The 22,575-nt window shown below is 39.1% G+C and overlaps 1 protein-coding gene and 1 long non-coding RNA gene across 5 annotated transcripts in view; one reads left to right on the top strand and one right to left on the bottom strand.

Annotated features, from left to right (window-relative positions):
• LOC115215235 (ergothioneine biosynthesis protein 1-like) overlaps nt 1–22,575 on the top strand; it is an 86,220-nt gene that overhangs the window by 31,371 nt on the left and 32,274 nt on the right. For 2 of the 4 annotated variants that reach the window (XM_029784471.2, XM_029784472.2), the window contains 7 exons: nt 3,240–3,352; nt 8,389–8,457; nt 11,903–12,046; nt 14,886–15,012; nt 16,531–16,648; nt 19,044–19,207; nt 20,182–20,269. In XM_029784471.2, coding sequence (XP_029640331.1) covers nt 3,240–3,352; nt 8,389–8,457; nt 11,903–12,046; nt 14,886–15,012; nt 16,531–16,648; nt 19,044–19,207; nt 20,182–20,269 — 823 coding nt within the window. The remainder of the gene's footprint in view (nt 1–3,239; nt 3,353–8,388; nt 8,458–11,902; nt 12,047–14,885; nt 15,013–16,530; nt 16,649–19,043; nt 19,208–20,181; nt 20,270–22,575) is intronic. The other 2 variants (XM_036505400.1, XM_036505401.1) reach the window with 1 other exon arrangement.
• LOC118764550 lies at nt 1,883–19,990 on the bottom strand. The gene is made up of 3 exons (XR_005000368.1): nt 19,979–19,990; nt 9,010–9,012; nt 1,883–1,965 (listed from the first exon to the last, which is right to left on the bottom strand). It is a non-coding gene; the product is annotated as an uncharacterized LOC118764550 (long non-coding RNA).

Here is a 22,575-nt window from a genome sequence, read left to right as displayed (position 1 = left end):
ATTAAATCCAGTTAAGATAGGAGCTCGAATAGAGTCAGAACTGGGTGGGTCGGTGGGACTCTTGCTTTTTGATCTGCACTCCTCTCTTTTAGTTTCTCTTACCATCTGTTGTTACCCCGAGTTTCTGGCTCTATACGTTCTTTCAGGCGACAACGTTCTTGTTTTTCATTGGTCAGCTTTAATCATGTGAACTATAGTCACGCGCGCGCACACACACACATACACACACAAATACACATACATACACACACATACATACATAAATACACACACACATACATACATACATACATACATACATACACACACACACATACATACATACATACATACATACATACATACATACATACATACATACATACACACACATACATACACACACACACATACATACATACATACATACATACATACATACATACATACACACACATACATACATACACACACATACATACATACATACATACATACATACATACATACATACATACATACATACATACATACATACTACATACATACACACACACATACATACATACATACATACATACATACATACATACATACATACATACATACATGGAGATCTTAAAGTAAATTAAATTGACACTTGTCATTATAGCGTCTGGTTTGTGTGCTTCTTGGTGATACTTGGTGATTCATATTTGTTGATAATGTACAAGGCATAACTACTAAATGCTAGATTAAGTATTTAAATGCATCACATGATATTACTTTGTTTCTAGAAATAAATCTTTCAAAAAGATGATGGTGCGTATCTTACTTTTGAGATGACTGTATTTACATGTATGTGAACTGACATCTAACTGTTCAAAGAAGACTTCAAACGTAACTAGTAGCGACTACTCCTGAAAATGAACAAAAATTTTGGCATCGTAGTGTTATCAAGTACCTGCTGAAAAAGAAGTTTATCCCTCTCGCCCCCAAGTACATTTATGCTGATATGGTTGCTACGTTAGGAGATGACATTCCAGCTTTACCAATAGTGTAAAAGTGGGCGGCTGAATATTGGAGTGGGGGAGAGTTTCTGTTCGGTGGATGCCACGTCTTCCCAAACTTAATTCCAAGCTCACCAGGCTGATTACATCACAGGAAAATCTGACACTGCTTGAAACAGATCCAGCTGATTTCCTTGAATGTTTCCAAAGCCAGAATGAGTGTCAGGTTCATCGCTTTTAGAAACAAAGAGACAATCCATGCAGTGAAAACAATCCTCTTCCCCTGTTCCAAAGAAGACCAATGTCGTTTCATCTGCATGGAAGGTGATTGCCTCATTTTGGGGAGATGTAAAGGGCATTGTGCTTATCAACTATCTTCAAAAGGGCCACACTGTTAATGGAGAGTACTATACCAACTTGCTGAGGCTGTTACGAAAGGCTTTCAAGACCAAATGCCCAAGAAAACTGACGAAAGGGGTCTTGTTTCGAGAGGCCAATGCTCCAGCACATAGGTTCATGATTACAATATCTGCTGTGCGTGATTGTGGCGGCTTTGGATTGGCTGAGAACCAGTATTGCAGTGATGATGGTGTCATATCTGCTGTTGATGAGTTTTTTGAGTAACAGGGTGAAAGCATTTTCACCAATGGGATACAAGCACTGGAATACCGATGGAAGAAGTGTGGGACTATGTTGGAAGATAAACCTTGTTTGGTCACATTCCATGAGAGTATCTTGGTCAGCCTATGAGCTTTTCATCCGACCTTCGTATGTGTGTGAGTATACATATATATATATATACATACACACACACACACGCACGCACATATATATACATAGAAAGAGAGAGAGAGAGAGACAGATAGATAGATAGATTTAGAGTCTGTATGCATACGCATATATATAAACATCAGGTCATTAAGAATGAATTGTCCGATTTTCTTATGCACCAAGTTTGACAGTTTTAACTTTAATGTTTTATCTTGACAATTATTTGCTTTACAATATTGGAGAATTACATCACCCCTTTTCGAAATGCAATTCATGGTGTCTGATTAATATTGAGAGTTTTCTCTTGTAAATCAATTTTTGTGAACCTATGGATAGATAAAAATCCGTGTTGTTTATGAATATGAGTTCCGTCGTGGAACTAATGCATCCCAGACAGCTCGAAATAACCAAAAGAGCTGTTTGGTGAAAATGTGGTGAATGAGCGCTCTGTACGTCGATAGTTTGAGAAGTTCCGCTCTAGTGACTTTACTCTTGAAAATCAGCCCCTGTGGTAGACCTGAGAGCAAGGTGGATAGGGACGAGCTGGAAACTGTAGTGGAAGCGGACACATCTCAAGCTACGCGTGAGTTAGCAGCAAGGTTTGATGTTTCAATTCCAACTGTATTGGACCATCTGAAACAAATCGGCATGGTAAAGAAGCTGGACAAGTGGGTACCACATGAACTGAATGACCATCAAATGACACATCGTTTTGAAACTTGCTGTTCTTTGCTGCCACGGCATAAAAGCGAACCATTTTTGCATCGTATTGTTACGTGTGATGAAAAATGGATTTGTTTCAACAATAGCAAGCGTTCTGCACGGTGGTTAGGTAGAGACGAAGTGCCAAAACACAATCCAAAAAATGCTAATGATGTCTGTTTGGTGGTCTAGCGCTGGTGTCGTCCACTACAGCTTCATGAGACCTGGTAAGTCAATTACAACGGATGTATATCAAACAATTGGATGAAATGATGAGTGAATTTGCAATTAAACAACCGATATTGGTCAATAGAGACAAGCCAATTGCCTGGCAAGACAATGCTCGACCACATGTTGCACAAAGAACGCTACTCAGGTTACAGAACCTGATCTTAGAAGTATTTTGTCATCCACCATATTCACCAGACCTTGCACCAAGTGACTATCACGTTTTCCAGGCATATACAACTTTTTGCGAGGAAAAAAAACTTCAAATCTTAAGAATATGCTAAAACAACCTTTCGTGATTTCATCTCCTCTTGCTCTCCAGAATTCTTTGCTGCCAGCGTAAATAAGCTACCGATAAAATGGCAAAATTGTGTTGATAATTTAGGTGCATACTCTAATTGCATTGCTTTTTGTTGAGATAGAGTAAAATAAACCTTGAAAATCAGACATTTCATTTTTAATGACTTGATATATGCATGGACAAATATACATATATATATACAAAATTATACGAATATATGTCCACACACATACACATGTATATGTCAGTTTATCTGTTCTTAATTCCAGATGACTCGGCACTATATCTTTATCCAGACAGATTAAGACTGCCACTAATCTTCTACTACGGACACACTTCGGCAGTCTACGTCAATAAGCTAATGTTGTCTGAACTACTGACAGTAGGTTCTAATTTTGGTTCAAACTTTTTAGATCTGTGCGCATTCATGTAGGTATATATGCGTGAATGCGTATATTTGTGCAATTATTTACGTATCTACGTATGTATGTATGTATGTATGTATGTATGTATGTATGTATGTATGTATGTATGCATGTATGTATGTATGTATGTATGTATATATGTATGTATCTACGTATGTATGTATGTATGTATGTATGTATGTATGCATGTATGTATGTATGTATGCATGTATGTATGTATGCATGCATGCATGTATGTATGTATGTATGCATGCATGCATGCATGCATGTATGCATGTATGTATGTATGTATGTATGTATGTATGTATGTATGTATGTATGTATGTATGTATGTATGTTTATCTTCTTTTAACAATATTTTAATTCTAATAGAAAATTTGGTCTCTAACAACGCAGAATTCACTGGAATTTGACTAATAACAGTAAAGATTTATATTAAAATGGTACACGCACACATTCACACATTTATTTATGTATGTATGTATGTATGTATGTATGTATGCATGTATGTATGTATGCATGTATGTATGTATGTACATTCAAACATATAAGGGATAGCCATAATAGGACATCCGACTCATTAGAAAGAGCAGCCAAACTCCAAACCACTAATAGTTGTAATTCTGAAGTGGAATTTCTTTCTCACTTGACCGCTGGTAGCGGAGAATTTTTCTAGAATTTTTTGCTACCCTAAAATTTATTATGTATGTATGTATGTAATGTATGTATGTATGTATGTATGTATGTATGTATGTAATGTATGTATGTATGTATGTATGTATGTATGTCATTATTACTTCCACCTTAGCGAAGGTGGAGGTATTGTTTTCGTCGTGTTTGCCTGTGGACGAGATACCTCAAGAGCTACTGGATGAAACTCAAAGGGATGTTTGGCCTCATGTCTGTCACATTATTTTTCCGGGTTTTTTTTTTTACTTAATGTTTGAGAGCGGTCGGGTTCATTTTTAGTATTCTTGTTTGTGAGAGCAGTTGAGTTTATTTCAGATATTCTCATATTAAAACCATCTCTGACCAAACGTTAAGAAGACGTTGGTGTTGCTTTGGTGGAGGTTTGAGCTCTCTGAGTGCTCTTGTTCAGTTTTATTTCAAGATTTCTTGCCAGTAAAGTTTCTTACCTAGATCCAAGGCTCCTTCATTGGAATTTCAACATCAACAGGGTATGTATGTATGTATGTATGTATGTATGTATGTATGTATGTATGTATGTATGTATGTATGTATGTATGTGTGTATGTATGTATGTATGTATGTATGTATGTATGTAAGCATGCATGCATGTATGTATGTATGTATGTATGTATGTATGTATGTATGTATGTATGTGTGTGTGTGTCTGTGCGTGTATGTATGTACGTATGTACGTATACGTGCAGATTTGTATGTTTTGCATTTGGTAGAAGTTTTGATGAGAATATTCCACTAGTGTTCCTTCTGTTGATGTTTATGTACATATTCAATAACAGAGGTTTTCTATATTTATCCCGGGACAATCTTTTTATCGGATTGTATTGTATAATACAATAATAGGCGCAAGAGTGGCTGTGTGGTAAGTAGCTTGCTAACCAACCACATGGTTCCGGGTTCAGTCCCACTGCGTGGCACCTTGGGCAAGTGTCTTCTACTATAGCCTCGGGCCGACCAAAGCCTTGTGAGTGGATTTGGTAGACGGAAACTGGAAGAAGCCCGTCGTATATATGTATATATATGCGCGTGTGTGTTTATTCTCCTAGCATTGCTTGACAACCGATGCTGGTGTGTTTATGTCCCCGTTACTTAGCGGTTCGGCAAAAGAGACCTATAGAATAAGTACTGGGCTTACAAAAGAATAAGTTCCGGGGTCGAGTTGCTCGATTAAAGGCGGTGCTCCAGCATGGCCGCAGTCAAATGACTGAAACAAGTAAAAGAGAGAAAGAGTATAATGTTTTAGCGACAACGTCGTGTCGCATTGGGAGGTAGTACCTTGACGACATTTTGGGATAGCTGCTGATTATATGTCTTCTGTTAAAATGTAACATAATCAAAATTTTCGATTGCATCTTGGGGGCTCCAAGGGCTCCTCTATTTCACATTATGTCGATGCTGTCATCTTCAAGTCTTCGGAAAACACACCAATGCTTAGTTTTCTTTTGGGATGCTGAGCGTTTCACACCCAGGTCTTCTTTGGCAGGTGTCAGGAAGAATGACCCATAGGAAGTTGTCTTCGTTTGTCAGCGCTAGGTTGATGTATTTATTTACGCTGCTGTTGTTTAACAGGATCTGTCTGACAGAAACTATACGACATTAAAAGGCTGACTGCACTAATCCCAAATCTCTGCCTCCTTCATCTCTTCTTAGAGCCTGTCGATATCACTGCTTTTGTGGAAGTTTCCTGTTGCTGTCAGGAACTTGCGAGATTTAATGACTATGAGTGGATTTCCTCTACGAACCAGTCAAGCGCCCCGAATGTTAGAATCACCATTGGTACTGCAAATGCATCGTGAGATACTGACTTGTTGCAAGACAAGCGTTCCGACTGCCATATTTTCCTAAGTCTGATGTAACATTCTCAGGTCACCCTAACTTTATTCGCAACACTTCAAATCTTTTTGATGTCGCGGTGAAGCTCAAGAGTGATACACAAACATTCAACTATGAGTGCATTGCATCTTATAGCAGAAACAACTGTAAGCTACTGAAGTTCATGGCTCAATTTCTTATTCCCTTGTCATTTTCATTTTCTTATTACTGCTCTGTTCTCGACTGACGCATTGTTACTCTCTTACTCTTTTACTTGTTTCAGTCATTTGACTGTGGCCATGTTGGAGCACCGCCTTTAGTCGAGCAAATCGACCCCAGGACTTATTCTTTGTAAGCCCAGTACTTATTCTATCAGTCTCTTTTGCTGAAACGTAAACACACTAGCATCGGTTGTCAAGTTATGTTCGGGAGACAAACACAGACACATAAACATACATATATATATATATATATATATATATATATATATATATATATATATATATATATATACATATATATATATATATATAGGCGCAGGAGTGGCTGTGTGGTAAGTAGCTTGCTAACCAACCACCTGGTTCCGGGTTCAGTCCCACTGCGTGGCATTTCTGCTATGGCCCCGGGCCGACCAATGCCTTGTGAGTGGATTTGGTAGACGAAAACTGAAAGAAGCCTGTCGTATATATGTATATATATATATATATATATATATATTATATATATATATATATATATATTATGTGTGTGTGTGTGTATGTGTTTGTTTGTCTGTTTTTGTCCCCTTAGCATCGCTTGACAACCGATGCTGGTGTGTTTACGTCCCCGTCACTTAGCGATAGAATAAGTACTGGGCTTACAAAGAATAAGTCCTGGGGTCAATTTGCTCGACTAAAGGCGGTGCTCCAGCATGGCCACAGTCAAAGGACTGAAACAAGTAAAAGAGTAAAGAGTATATACGACGGGCTTCTTTCAGTTTCCGTCTACCAAATCCACTCACAAGGTTTTGGTCGGCCCGAGGCTATAGAAGACACTTAGTCAAGGCGCCACGCAGTGGGACTGAACCCGGAACCATGTGGTTGGTAAGCAAGCTACTTACCACACAGCCACTCCTACACCTATGAGCGGCTATGTTGGGCAGTATATGTACACTGAGTTTTAACACCAGGGTATTAGTATCACAATGACTAAGCGAAAAAATAGTAATAATAATGATTAGATAGATAGACAGACAGACAGACAGACAGACAGATAGATAGATAGATAGATAGATAGATAGATAGATAGATAGATAGATAGATAGATAGATAGATAGATAGATAGTGAAAAAATATATAACAAAAGAAGGAAAATGCACACAATTTAGATATTTTTAATGTATTTTGTAAGATAGAACATCATGATAGTCTACCGGTTTCACGTTTTGCTAATCATGATTGGGAAATTGGTGAAAATTTTGCAATTTTGTAGTAACTTAAGGCGTTTTTATTTCATGTTGTTTCTACAAACAAACTCTCATACAAACAACATGGACAAAAATTCCTTAAGATACTCGAAATTGCTATATTTCAACCAATTTCCCAGTCATGATACGAAACCCGTAACAAAACACGAAACCTGTTGACTATCATAATATTCAAGTTTGTTAAATATATTAGAAATATCTAAATTGTAAGCATTTTCCTTCTTTTTTTATATATATTTTTTCACTACGACTCACCAAGTGAGGAAAATCTCTTCAGCGAGATTCTTTACAATATATAATATATATATATCCGTTATATATATATATATGACCACATGTGGTCCCTCTCTTTTTGCTTATATATATATATATATTATATATATATATATATATATATATATATATATATATATATAATATATATATATATATATTATATATATATATATATATATATATATATATAGGTGCAGGAGTGGCTGTGTGGTAAGTAGCTTGCTAACCAACCACATGGTTGCGGGTTCAGTCCCTCTGCGTGGCATCTTGGGCAAGTGTCTTCTGCTATAGCCCCGGGCTGACCAATGCCTTGAAAGAAGCCTGTCGTATATATATATATATATATATGTGTGTGTGTGTGTGTGTGTGTGTTTGTGTGTCTGTGTTTGTCCCCTGTGCTTGACAACCGATGGTGGTGTGTTTACGTTCGGCAAAAGAGACCGATAGAATAAGTACTGGGCTTACAAAGAATAAGTCCCGGGTTCGATTTGCTCGACTAAAGGCGGTGCTTGAGCATGGCCGCAGTCAAATGACTGAAACAAGTAAAAGAGTAAAGAGTAAAAAGATATATATATATATATATCCGTATGTTTGTACAAGAAGGAAAAACAGAGAGCATGTATCATTACCAACATCACCCATATCACTAACATCACTGCCACCGTCACCACCACCACTATCATCATCATCATCATCATCATCATCAACATCATTAATGCCCTTGTTTCCACACAGAAACGGATAAATTCCGAGTTCGAGACCATCTTTGAGACTGGTGTAGACGAAATGTTCTGGGACGATACGGTAAGTGTTGCTAACATTCTCTCACAAACGTGCAAACACATACTCACTAAATTATGCGCACGCACGCACACACACACACACACATACGCACACACTAACGCGCACACACACACACACTTACGCACACACAAATACCTCGTACACAAAATAACTCAAACGGATACATATTCATACACACACATACGAACGTATGCGCGCACGCACACACACACACACACACATGCATACCTACAAAGTCACAGACACACATACTTTCTCTCGCTCTCTCATAGACACACATTCACTCACACACATTCTCTCTCTCTCTCTCTCCCTCAATCACACATACACATACACACGCATTCTCACTCTCTCTTTCTCTCTTTCTCTTTACTCTTTTACTTGTTTCAGTCATTTGACTGTGGCCATGCTGGAGCACCGCCGTTAGTCGAGCAAATCGACCCCAGGACTTATTCTCACTAAATTATCTCTCTGATACACACACACACACAAACTCTGTCTCGCTCTCTGTCTCTCACTCTCTCTCTCTCTCTCTTTTTTACTCATATGCACTTTCTCTCTCTTTCTCTCTCTTTCTCTCTCAATTATTTTATTTGTTACTGTTATTGTTGTGGATTCCCATCACCGTCACCACCACTTCACGCTCTCTATTAGAGGTATTTGCTCAAGCTCATTGGTTCTCAACTCTCTTTTGACCAATGAACACCTTGGATTCTTATTTTACTCCGCTGGACCCTTATAGCCATTCGATGTTTCAAAAAATCTTATAATCTTTATATATAAAAGTAAGGTTGTGTGCTGTCTGTCTCCTACGATTTAGATTCCTAACTACTCCCACATTTTGCGGTGCACTTTAACCAAAACCGGGTATCTTATAGTCGTGATTCATATCGAGCCCTTCTGGGTATTAGCGCGCGTCTACGATGAGTCTACGATTTAAAAAAAAAATTACCATCAATTTTTCCCATTTTTAATGCATTTTTGGCATATATATAAGGGAAGTAACTCTCTAAAGGTTTATTATTAAATCTCAGAACGTAAAAAGCTACAGTAACACCCCCCTTTGTGGTTAGCCATATTGAGATGGCTATTATACTTTACATCTCTAAAAATGCTTATATAGTTATTTCCCTTACAAACCCGAGCAACGCCGGGCGATACTGCTAGTTAAATATAAACAAACTATCATTTTTTTTTATAAGCGCCGAAATATCGATACAAATCTCTCTATATATAAAGCTGAAGTTGTCTGTGTGTGGCAGGTTTGGTAGCCTTCAACTAACACTATCTCCTCCGAGACCCTGCGGCGCAAGTTTACCAAAATTGAGAGTATGATAGAACAAGGCTTGCTCTTCATTCCGTAGGAGATAAAATTCAAATCGGACCATCAAAAAGGTGCTTTTTTTCTATGAAATTCCCTATTTTTTACGATTTTTTGACTGCTGTGTCGCCATTTTTCGGTGTATTTCAACCAGAAAAATGTTATCTTAAAGAGAATAACAAGCTACATAATGCACAATTTTTACTTTTCAAAAATTCCAATTCTAAAGGGTCGAAACAAACCCGAGCAACGCGGGGCGATGCTGCTAGTAAGATGATAATTTATTTTCGAACGCAGAGACGCCGTTAGAACAGGAGAAACATTGAATAAATTACCCTTACAAAGCGGAAAAATTCACCCCGTGTTTCTGCTGTTCTAATGGCGTCTCATTATTAGTATCTTATGTATATTACTATTATTAAATATTATTAGGAACTGTATATTAAAAAAAGAATTAAAACATTTGGTGTATTGTAGAAGTGGTGGTGGTGACCCCCTTCGGTCAGACACTGACCATGGGTTTGCACCTAGAGAGTTACCCTCCAAGGCACAAGTCTGGGCAAGGTTGTTTTATGGAAGACCAGCAGTCGCCCATGCATACCGGCCTCCCCTCTCCACGTCACCGATATTGTCCAAGGGAAAGGCAAGGGCCGATACAGCTTGGCACCTGTGACGTCGCAACTCATTTCTACAGCTGAGTGAACTGGAGCAACGTGAAATAAAGTGTCTTGCTCAAGAACACAACACGCAGCCCGGTCCGAGATTCGAGCTCACAACATCACGATCGTAAGCTCAATGCTCTAACCATTGAGCCACACGCCTTGTAGAAGTATAAGCAATTTATTGCTCATAAATTTTAACAATAAAACCTTATGAGGACCCCGATTGAGAACCAGAGCTCTAACTAATGACCTTCTAAGTTCAAATGACGACGAGGTAAAGTTTGACTTTTAGGATCAATGAAATAAAGTTCCAGTCAAGTAATGAAGTCTAACTCAAATGGTTTAACTTAGGTATGGGTTACTTTTTTACGAGTGGGCCGCATGAAACATGGCTCGTTATTAGGCGGTCCGCACTATACTCTTTTTACTTTTTACTTGTTTCAGTCATGTGACTGTGGCCATGCTGGAGCACTGCCTTTAGTCGAGAAAATCGACCCCAGGACTTATTCTTTGTAAGCGTAGTACTTATTCTATCGGTATCTTTTACCGAACCGCTAAGTTACGGGGCCGTAAACACACCAGCATCGATTGTCAAGCGATGTTGGGAGGACAAACACAGACACAGACACACACACACATACATATATATATAGCAAAAACTGTCCGATGAACGGCAACGGGAAACTCAGAGTAACAGGTTTTGTTGAATTTTCTGCTGCTTTAAATAAAGCATATTACTCTACCACTGGTATTTGAGTACTCTTTTTTCCACCTTGTTTCACATTTATGTGTTTACTCCGGTATATATATATATATATATATATATATATATATATATATATATATGATGGGCTTCTTTCAGTTTCCATCTACCAAATCCACTCACAAGGATTTGGTCGGCCCGAGGCTATAGTAGAAAACACTTGTCCAAGGTGCCACGCAGTGTAACTGAACCCGGAACCATGTGGATGGTAAACAATCTACTTACCACACAGCCACTCCTACGTCACGCTACTAAAAAAAATTAATATAATTTTTTTAATTTTGTTCCGCACAATCCTGCGGGCCACAATTTGCTCATGACTGGCCTAACTCCTCCAAAATTAATGGTTTAAAATGTATTAGTGCCGATATTAGAAATCCATAATGTTTTTGTGGTTTATTACTGGCAAAAACGTTAGCACGCCGGGCGCAACGCTTAGTGTTATTTCGTCTGTCTTTACGTTCTGAGTTCAAATTCCACCGAGGTCGACTTTGCTTTTCATCCCTTCGGAGTCGATAAAATAAGCACCAGTTGCGTGCTGGGGTCGATCTAATTGAGTGGCCCCCTCCCACCAAAATTTCAGGCCTTGTGCCTAGAGTAGAAAAGAATACTGTTGCGGTTGTTAAGTCACAATCGGCTTTATTCTTTAATTCATGTCTCGTCAGTCACTCATTATTCAATACTTATCTCGACTAACAGGTTAACCAGCGGATTGATGGTAAACCCATCGTATGGCCGGAAGTTGCTGACGTGGTAGCCTACAGACGGCAGGTGAAAAATGCCATACTGCAAATGATCAATGATACACCGCTTGAACTTCCCATCACCATGGAGAGCAAATGGGTAAGAGTAATAATACCATCACCATAGTCATCACATTCCTCACCACCATCACCAGCACCCTCCATCATCATTACCACCACAAAAACAACACTTTCATCGCGATCATCATCATCATCGCCACCACCACCACCACCACCACCACCACTACTGAATAAACCACGATCATCGTCATCATCATCGCCACCAACATGACTTCCACTACTACCACCGTCGCTTCTCTCACCATCACCACCAACGCCAGCACCGCTCCTACCAACACCAGCACCGGCACCACCACCACCACCACCTACACTGCTTCTACCTCATTCATCATCGGCACAACCATAATTACGATAACTTCTGCCACACTACCAATACCAACACTACGACTATCCTCCCCCCTCTTCCTCATCATCAGCATCACCATCATCATTATCATCATCACTATTATTATTATTATTTTATTATTATTATTATTATTATTATTATTATTATTATTATTATCATTATTATTATCATTATTATTCTGTTTGACTTTTGCTTTACATTTGTACAAGTTGGCTCCGAGTCTCACCCAGAGATCTCAAGAGACAACAGGTTGGAAGTTCATGTTGTTGTTATGCATAGGGTGCCATATATTTGGTCTTGTATTTAGTGTTGTACTAGTGAATGTCTAAAAAACCATACGAAAATTATGTTTGTTTTAAAACTTGAGATTACAAAGAAAGTATTTTGCGTAGGATATGAGCAGTTCCCATGAGTACTATCTTTTGAATTTCTGCCATTTTGGGGTTTCCTGGTATCTGAGTTAGGTAGCAATCAGCCCCTTTTGCTATCATTCCCAGGGCACCTATGACAACAGGTATTGTTTTAGTCTTCAGGTTCAACATTTTGCTGATTTCTATTTCCAGATCTTTATATTTGCTCAGTTTTTGGTAGGTCTTGACAGATACGTTTATATCGATTGGGACAGTCATATCAATGAGGAGGCATGTTCTTTGTCTGAAGTCTTTCAATATGATGTCTGGCCTATTTGCATCTATCTTTCTGTAAGTTTGAATGGTGAAGTTCCAGAGGAGTGAGATGTGGTCATTTTCAAGCACTGGAGGTGGTTTGTGTTCCCACCAGTTTTTTTCATGGGGCAAATCCAGGTTATTGCAAATTACCCAGTGAATATATTGTGCAGCTCTATCATGCCTGTTGAGATAATCTGTAGGCGCCAGAAGACTGCACTTGGAGACAACATGATCAATGGTTTCATTTTATTGTTGACATACACTACATGCTGGGCTACTGCCGTTCTTTAATATGTTGGCCTGGTAGTTCCTTGTAGGTAGGCATTGATCTTGAGCTGCTATGATAAACCCTTCTGTTTCAGATTTTAAGCCAGAGGCCATTAGCCATTGATGGGTCAGGGCTTTGTCAACATCTGCATTATTCGCTCTCTTTGGGTATTTGCCATAGAGAGGTTTTTCTTGCCATTTATCATTCAGAATATCTAAGGCAGCAGTTTTAGCATGGGTTTTCATGAGCTTAGCTTTTTCTGTGCTTGTTTCTTGTATGTCTAATTCTGAAATTTGTTGTATTTGGAATTCACATAGATATTCCTTTGCCTGTTTTGTTACTGAGTATGATGCTTTCTTGTTTTCATGTTTTGAGACAAGTTTTAACATCCAGTCCTCAGAGTTTTTCAGGTAGGTGTCTAGGCCAATTGTAGCAATCTTCATTGTTATTGTCAGTTGTAAAAGTCCACGGCCTCCCTCTTTTCTTGGCAGATAAAGTCGTTCTATACTTGCCTTAGGGTGGTGCATTCTATGCATTGTCAACAGTTTTCGTATTTTCCTGTCAAGATTACATATTTCAGTAATTGACCAGTTAACGATATTGAAACTGTAAGTCACGACTGGTATGGCTAAAGCATTGATCGCTTCGATCCTGTTTCTCGCATTCAGCTCTGTCTTGAATATTGCTCTTACTCTGCAATAACATTCTCTCCTGATCCTTTCATTCACAACTAAATGCCTTATTCCGTCCCCTTCAATTACCCCTAGGTACTTGTAGCTCTCTGGTGGGTCTAACTCTTTTATGACATGCTACTGGTCAAGGTTAACGTTAGATGTTTCTGTCATTTTTCCTTTAATAAAGGCAGCTTTTGCACATTTATCGAGGCCAAATTGAATTTTGATGTCATCGCTGAATTGTTTAACAATCGCTAGTAAGCCCTTGAGTTGTTGGTCATATTTTGCAAAGCGCTTTAAATCATCCATGTAAATGAGATGATTTATATTTTTATCAAACATTTTATATCCGTACTGCGCGTCATTGAGCAATTTTGAGAGAGGAATTAAGACTAAACAAAAGAGGAGTGGTGATAGTGAGTCACCCTGGAAAATGCCACATGAAATTTTTACATCACCAGCATTTAGAGATTCATTGTCACTGTTCAAAGTTAGTGTGGTTCTCCATGATCTCATACTTACAGACAAAAAGTTTCGTAGAGTAGGTGCTATTTTATACATTTCCAGGCATTTCTTAATCCATCTATGTGGTAGGCTATTAAACGCCTTTTTATAGTCTATCCAGGCTATTGACAAGTTTTTGTGTCGTTTGTGACAATCTTCTAAGATCATCTTATTGATGAGTAGTTGATCTTTACAACCATAGGATCCACGTTTACATCATTTCTGTTCATTAGGGAATATGCTGCTGTCTGTTAAATTCTTCTTCTTCTTCTTCTTCTTCTTCTTCTTCTTCTTCTTCTTCTTCTTCTTATTATTATTATTATTATTATTATTATTATTATTATTATTATTATTATTATTATTATTATTATTATTATTATTTCTACTTTTCTATACAGTGGGCCCTTCTAATGGGCATGGCGCACGAACGTATTCATCTAGAAACATCTTCTGTCCTTATTCGTCAACTCCCAGTCAACGTAGTGACGAAGCCTCCAACATGGGTATATGCTGAAATGAAAACCGGTAAAATTCTAGAACTTTGCTATTTCAGATTTCAAACTTTTAATTTTGTTTTACGTGAAACACGTTTGACCGAGTATCACTGTATCACTTTAGTGTAAATATATATCATTAGCACGTAGATTTTATCCACATTTAGCTGTAAAGAGATGCCATGATGAGGGACAGTCCACCTCTTTCTTATCTTTTAGTCAATGGGGATATTTGTGTCCACTGATCCATTATAGGGCTGGGTCCCCGAAGTTAGAAACAGGGGAAGAGGAAGATATCTTCAAATCGGAGAAGAGGCTCCAATGCTTGCAACATCCAGAATAAGTCAAATGAGTAGCATATGATAGTGGAGGCACATGGCCTAGTGGTTAGAGCAGCGGACTCGTGGTCGATGGATCGTGGGTTCGAATCTCAGACCTGGCGATGTGTTTGTTTATGAGCGAAACACCTAAGCTCCACGCGGCTCCGGCAGAAGGTAATGGCGAACTTCTGCTGACTCTTTCTCTCACTCTTTCCTCCTGCATCTTGCAGCTCACCTGCGACGGACTAGCGTCCCGTCCAGGTGGGGAACCTATACACCAAGGAAACCGGGAAACCGGCCCTATGAGCCAGGCGTGGCTCGAGAAGGAACAAACAAGCAGCATATGATGACGCAACCCACCTATCTGTCAACAAGTACCATGTGGAGTTGTTGACAGAATGTCAGTAACATTATCCCAGGTTTGGGAGTAGCACTCCATTGTAGATTAGCTACAATGTTGACAACTATGATATCTGCTTTGTTTTTTTTAGAAAACTTATGAAATGCATTCGGAATATATCTTAGCGTCACGCGAAACATGCTAACTGCTAAGCGGATTGTAAGTACCATGTGGAGTTACAATCCGCTTAGCAGTTAGCATGTTTTGCGTGAGGCTAGGATATATTCCGAATGCATTTCATAAGTTTTCTAAAAAAAAAAAAAGCAGATATCATAGTTGTCAACATTGTAGCTAACCTACAATGGAGTGCTACTCTCAAGCCTTGGATAAAGTTACTGACATTCTGAACCGTGCCGACTGACCAAAAAGAGTTAACTGACTGACTGACTGACTGGCATGCGTTCACTCATTAACATAATCTAAACGCTGATATGTTGTGTCCTCTCCTGTGATATTTTACCACTGTGGCCCCTAGTTCTTGGAGCTGGCTGGTCTTCTGACATTTCTCTTCAGGCACTTTTCCAATCACATATCTCTTCTCCCCTCTCACCTCAAATGCTGTGTATCCCCCCAGGCCCCAAATTAACCACAATGCCCAGCCGTATGTTCGTAGAATGGAATACCAGTATTCTTTGGAATACCAGTTTCGCACAAGTGTTTCCTGTAGAAACTGATTTCCGACGGTTCAAGAGGAACGTTAACGGCATTGAACTTAACTAGCACCGGAAGACCAGTGAAGGATTAGGGTACAGCCCCTTCGTACAGACCATTACAATATAATAAAACAATGTAGCATATGATGATGATGATGATGATATGTTTCATGTAGGCACACCTGTTGGTCCGAACTCGTTGGTGGCTCTTGAAGGCAGAGAGGTCCAACTGGGCAAACCGCGAAACTTCCCGTCCTACGGATGGGATAACGAGTATGGAGAATCGCGCTGCCTGTAAGTATTCGGTTTTCATCCCTTACAGAACACATTTCCTCTAACATAATTGAGATCCTCTTCACACAAAATCACGCACGCATGCAGGTACACACACACACACACACACACACACACACACACACACTCACACACACTCACACATACACACACACACACACTAGTACAAACACACACACGTGTATGAGTGTGTGGTGTGTGCGTGTGTATGTAAATTTAATAAGAGTTTGACTCAGCTCCACATCAGCATGTAGGACACATCCATATCATGAAGTCCATAATATCTGATAAGGTGGACGTGTCCTACGCACCCATGAAACTTTAAGCCATATGAAGTCAAAGTGTTATTAAAAATATATGTAAATCCTACCAAATGTATTGAGTGCCACTTCCTATCGTTTTTACACTCATACACACACACACACACACACACACACACACACACACACACACACACATATATATAATATATATATATGTATACATGATAGGAAGAAAAAATGGAGAAACTAGCGTATAAACATCAATTTATTAGATAAATCAATTTAAAGTTTATTTAATTTAAATAGAAATATCATATTAGATTTATACAGTACCAGCTGGATAAAGTGATGGTATGTTGTCAACTTAATTTGATTGTCCCATGAAAAGGAAGAATGCTACTGCTATTTAGCCCTAGGAAACACCGTTTCCTGTTGACCATGACGCATTTTCTGTGTCCTTATATTTTCAAAGGGGAAATAAGCACCTCCACCCAGCAAAGCCAGCATCCAGAGACTAGTTGCAGAGTCATTGCTTATCATCAGTCTGGTGTAGCTTGGTTTGCTAACTGAATTTTTTATTACGACCATAAAGATCAATACATGAATGGGACAGAATAGGACAATACTTATAAAAAATGTGATGTGCTCAAAATCATTTGAACCTATTATTTAAAAATATTGATGATGAAATAAATAGTCTTATTCTATGTGAGTAAGGGATATGCCATGTTGCCTCAAAAGCCCAGCGGTTATCTCCTTCCTTTATTTCCTTCTTTTTTCCAAGGCCGATTAAGCCGCGTCCCTTGCACCCACCTTTCTTAATACAGCTTTCTCTCTTTCCTCAAACACGCTTCTTGACAGTGTCCTTCTCTCCAGCCCTATCTTGCTCTTCAGGTGATATCTGAAGTATTGTTGCAAACCAGGGCCAGAAATGAAGGACCATGTCACGAATCCTTGCATCCTAGTCTTCCACACACATTCTTTCAGAACCGCAACTGTACAGAAAAAGCATGCCTCACCTTCCTTCGAGAGTTCAGTTGGCGGTACAATCTTTATTATAGACTCAGCCGATAGCTGAACTTTTCCCAGATGCGACAATACGTGTTCGACGTAAATTATCAAGCCTGACAGCTCCTGACAATGTACATCTTGGACATGTCGTTGGAACCGACATTCCGTGCCTGGATAACTTATCTCGAACAGGTAAAGCGTTCCTGTAACACTGTCAAGTCAGGGATTTTTGACCCGAAAGTTTTTTTGAAAGATTTTTTGGTAAGTTGATACTCATCGAACTCCAGAGCCCCTCCTAAGGCGTCATCGTTTTTATACTCTACCGGCCCTCTATACAAAACTGAGGTGGTATTCTCACTGCCGGCCTTGCCCATCTTGTGGATCAGCACTCCTTTGCCATTCTGTCAGATTACGTCTGAAACCGGGTTTGAATCTCTCCAAAGAGGCTGGTAGCGAAAAGAATTCATCCGCCAGCGGATTCCACACCTTGTCGCCCTGCAGGCAGCGCCAGAGATGTCTCAGTCTCAACGCATCATTAGCCAGGGCATCTCTAACCCACCCTTTAGCGGTTCCTGGCAGCAGACGGAGCGCCTCACAAGTGAATTTCCTCCTTTCCACAATAAACGGAAGAGGAGGCGCTCCAAAACTTGTTTAGCTACGAGTCGGGGCAAGGGACAACGGTCAGGCAGTAGGTGATTACAGATGCAATAAACACCTCTACCACCTCCGCCCTTCCGTTCAGGGACAGAAACCTTTCGGACCAGGTCCGGACTAGGGCCTCCATCCTGTCTGCCACCTCGTTCCATTTCTTCTCCGTCTGGGAGTCCAGTCCAAACCAAACTCCAAGCAACTTAACAATACCATCAGTCCAGTGACTCGCGACACTGGGCGATATCAACTTGCTCCTCCAGGTGCCGAGGCACAAGCCGATGAACTTGTCCTTGTTAACTTTTGCCCCGGCCACCGCCTCGTATCTTCTGATAGCCTTCTCTACACAAGGTAGCTGAGCCTCATTGGACGCGATGTCTTACTGTGGTGTGTACCAGTATATAAATAGTTCTTGCTGTAGAATAGACCAAAACAAGTTTTCGCTAAATTACCAATATCTTGTTTCGCTGCAGCGTCCCAGATTTCGAAGCTACAAAGTATTTGGTAACCAATGAAGAATTCCTGAAATTTGTCACTGACAAAGGTTACGAAAGACAGGAATTGTGGTCAGATATCGGATGGAAATGGAGATGCTTCCGGGGAGCAATCCACCCAACATTTTGGGTCTGTAACAAAGGTGAGAATTTTTGAGGCGCTTGTTGTTGTTGTTTTAGCCTTTGATCAACAATGGACGAAGACATTCCAATCATGACTATTCCATATTTTAATAGACACATTTACATCTAGACCTACAATATCACGTACTACCTTCCTGTTTTTAAATGTGTAGTTTGTTTAGCAGCCATGGGCAGACCGCTGCCTGCTGGATTTCTTAAATGGCACGCCAACGAAACATTAATTTCAGTGCTTTGTTCTTTTCTTAGTAGTATGGTCTGCCTGATGAAGACGTCATGTCTCAAGCGATCTGCTTCTCGAAAAAGGTTGCCCATGCTTATTGTAGAGTGTGAGCTGAGTGAGATTTTGACTGCTATTTCTAGCAGATTGACCAAGTGGATGTTTCTTTTCAATATCTTTTAATTAAACGGATAGTGCCCATGACCCTTCTCAGGGCCTTAGAGATTGGGGGAAAGGAGGGAGATAAGTATCCTCAAACTATAGACCTTGCCCGAATGTTTGCACAAAAGTGGACTGTTAAACTGAGCGACGTATTAAGCCTATCGCCCAGATACGTCAGGTCGGGATTTGAATTTATTTATATTCACTTATACATGCTGTACTTATTGTATCATATTACTCATTGATGTACATTGTTTTGTTCTATACTATTATGTTTGACCTTAATGTTCATATGTAGTGGTTTAATAAATTATGTGATTGGGTATTATCTGGTAGTTGATTATTGATTAAGGTGTATTTCTCCATTTTCTTATTTTGTATATATATATACATATATACATATATATACATACATATATATATATATATATATATATATATATATATATATATATATATATATATATATATATATATGTATATATATATATATATGTGTGTGTATGTGTGTGTGTGTGTGTGTGTGTGTGTGTGTGTGTGTGTGTTGTGTGTGTACATATATATATATCTTTATGCTTCTTTTTATGATTTTAGGGTGTAAAAGTGGTTGTGGTGAAACTCTCTCAAATTATACTCATTGTCAGCTGAGTTCGAGTGACGATCTTAATGAACCAACATTCTGGTAAGCTCTACATCGCCTCTCATCTCATTTTGCACCATACGCACTCACACACACCACACACACACACACACACACACACACACACACACACACAAGACAATAACACTCAGCTTTAAACAATTTTTTGTTATTGTTTTTGTTGCTGCTGTTGCTGTTGCACCAGACTTTCAAACTAAGGTGCCCCAGCATGGCTGAAATCCAATGAAGATTAAAATTATACGTACGTAATCAAGATGAGAAACTATTTGAGGATGCTGTAAAGTAGATTAATCGTGGAGGTGCAATGGCCCAGTGGTTAGGGCAGCGGACTCGCGGTTTCGATTCCCAGACCGGGCGTTGTGAGTGTTTATTGAGCGAAAACACCTAAAAAGCTCCACGAGGCTCCGGCAGGGGATGGGGGTGATCCCTGCTGTACTCTTTCACCACAACTTTCTCTCACTCTTACTTCCTGTTTCTGTTGTACGTTAAGGGTGCACGTGTCTGTGGAGTGCTCAGCCACTTACACGTTAATTTCACGAGCAGGCTGTTCCGTTGATTCGGATCAACCGGAACCCTCATCGTCGTAACCGACGGAGTGCTTCCTTAAAGTAGATTAATCATATGAAGTCACATTCACTATAATGCCGTATATTTCAGTGACTTTGTCAATTCAGTTCAGTCGTGTTTGAGCATAATCGCATATCATTGATATCCAGTTGAGCAGCAAAGGCTGGCCTACAGCTGTGGTCACCAATATGGCTTCGTACAACTGAAAGTCTATGCGAAAATTTATCCAGGGTTCGTGAGAATGGAGGCGGGGAGAAGATTTGGCAGGGTTTGTAGTAGTTTATTCACAACTGCTAATATTAATTTTCTTGTGCCTACTGAGTTCTAATTTTGATATAAGTCCAACAATAAGTCGATTACATCGATCCCAGTACTCAACTGGTATTTATTTTATCGATCCCGAAAGAATGAAAAGCAAATCCGTCTCGGTGGAATTTGAACTCAGAACATAAAAACGGATGAAAGCCCAGTTTTGCCCAGTATCTTAACGATTCTACCAGCTCGCCGCTTTAGGAAAAATGTTAATATTACAAAAAAAAAAAAATAAATTGTTTAAACTAAAATTTCCTACGGTGAACTATATTAAGTCAATTCCGCTCTCTTGGAAATTGTTAAGAAATAATACAAGTTTCCAAGAGAGCAGAATTGACTTAACATAGTTCAAGGATAAATGATACTATTTATCCTTCCAAGGTCGATAAAAAAAGTTTCAATCAAATACTAAAATCGATTTAATCGATTAGCCTCACATTTTCTGTTAGACCTGGTGCCAATGTTTCGACCTTGGAAGGATAAATAGCATGATTTATCCTTCAGCGTGATTTGAATGCAAAAATGTTTTTAAAATCTTGAAACGAATACCGTACAGCATGCTGTACGGTATTCACTTTCATTTGATATGCTGACGTTTTTGACAATCTAAATATGGCGTAGCCGTGTTTGAAATATCGATGTATTCTCAAAAAATGAATAATATAACAATAAATAAATAGATAACAAGAACATTGTAATAAAGCTGCATGATAGTGGTGTCAGACGTGGCATGCAGACCATCATACAACTGGTTTCCTTCTCTTTCGCTTTATTTCGACATCCGCATTGCGTTTTTATTCTTCTCTTCCATTTTACGAATTCAGTATGCACATGCGCATTGCGTGTTCATGCTTCTCTTTCCAGTTCCTACTGAAAACTGTTTATAGATCACAACCATCTCACGAACCTGCGTTTGTGAGGAGCACTTCGCGTTCCGATGGTTGTGGAAAAATAAATAAATGGAATAAATTTTTTTTAAATCATAAATAAAAGATATTTTTGTTTGTTTCTATTTATTTTTATTATTAATTTACTGCATGGCGGCAAGCTGGCAGAATCGTTAGCAAGCAGGACGAAGTGCTTAGTTGCTTTTCGTCCGTCTTTACCTTCTGAGTTCAAGTTCCGCCGAGGTCGGATTTTCTTTTCATCTCTTTCGTGGATCAATAAAATAAGTACCAGTTGAAAACTGGGGTCAATATAACAAACTCACCCTTCCCCTAAAAAATTGCTGTCTCTGTGCCAAAATTTGAAACCATCATTAAGTGGCAGAATCATTATCGCGCAGGACAAAGTGCATAACAGCATTTCATCTGTCTTTATGTTCTGAGTTCAAATTTTGTCGTGGTCGATTTTGCACTTCATCCTTCGGCGGCGATAAGATAAGTATCAGTTAAGCACTAAAGTCGATATAATCAATTCGCCAACTCCTCTCAAATTTCAGATCCTTG

Source organism: Octopus sinensis, linkage group LG8 (assembly GCF_006345805.1).
Source record: "Octopus sinensis linkage group LG8, ASM634580v1, whole genome shotgun sequence".
In the NCBI taxonomy this organism is placed as follows: Eukaryota; Metazoa; Mollusca; class Cephalopoda; order Octopoda; family Octopodidae; genus Octopus; species Octopus sinensis.
This window is presented reverse-complemented; position numbering and strand designations above follow the sequence as displayed.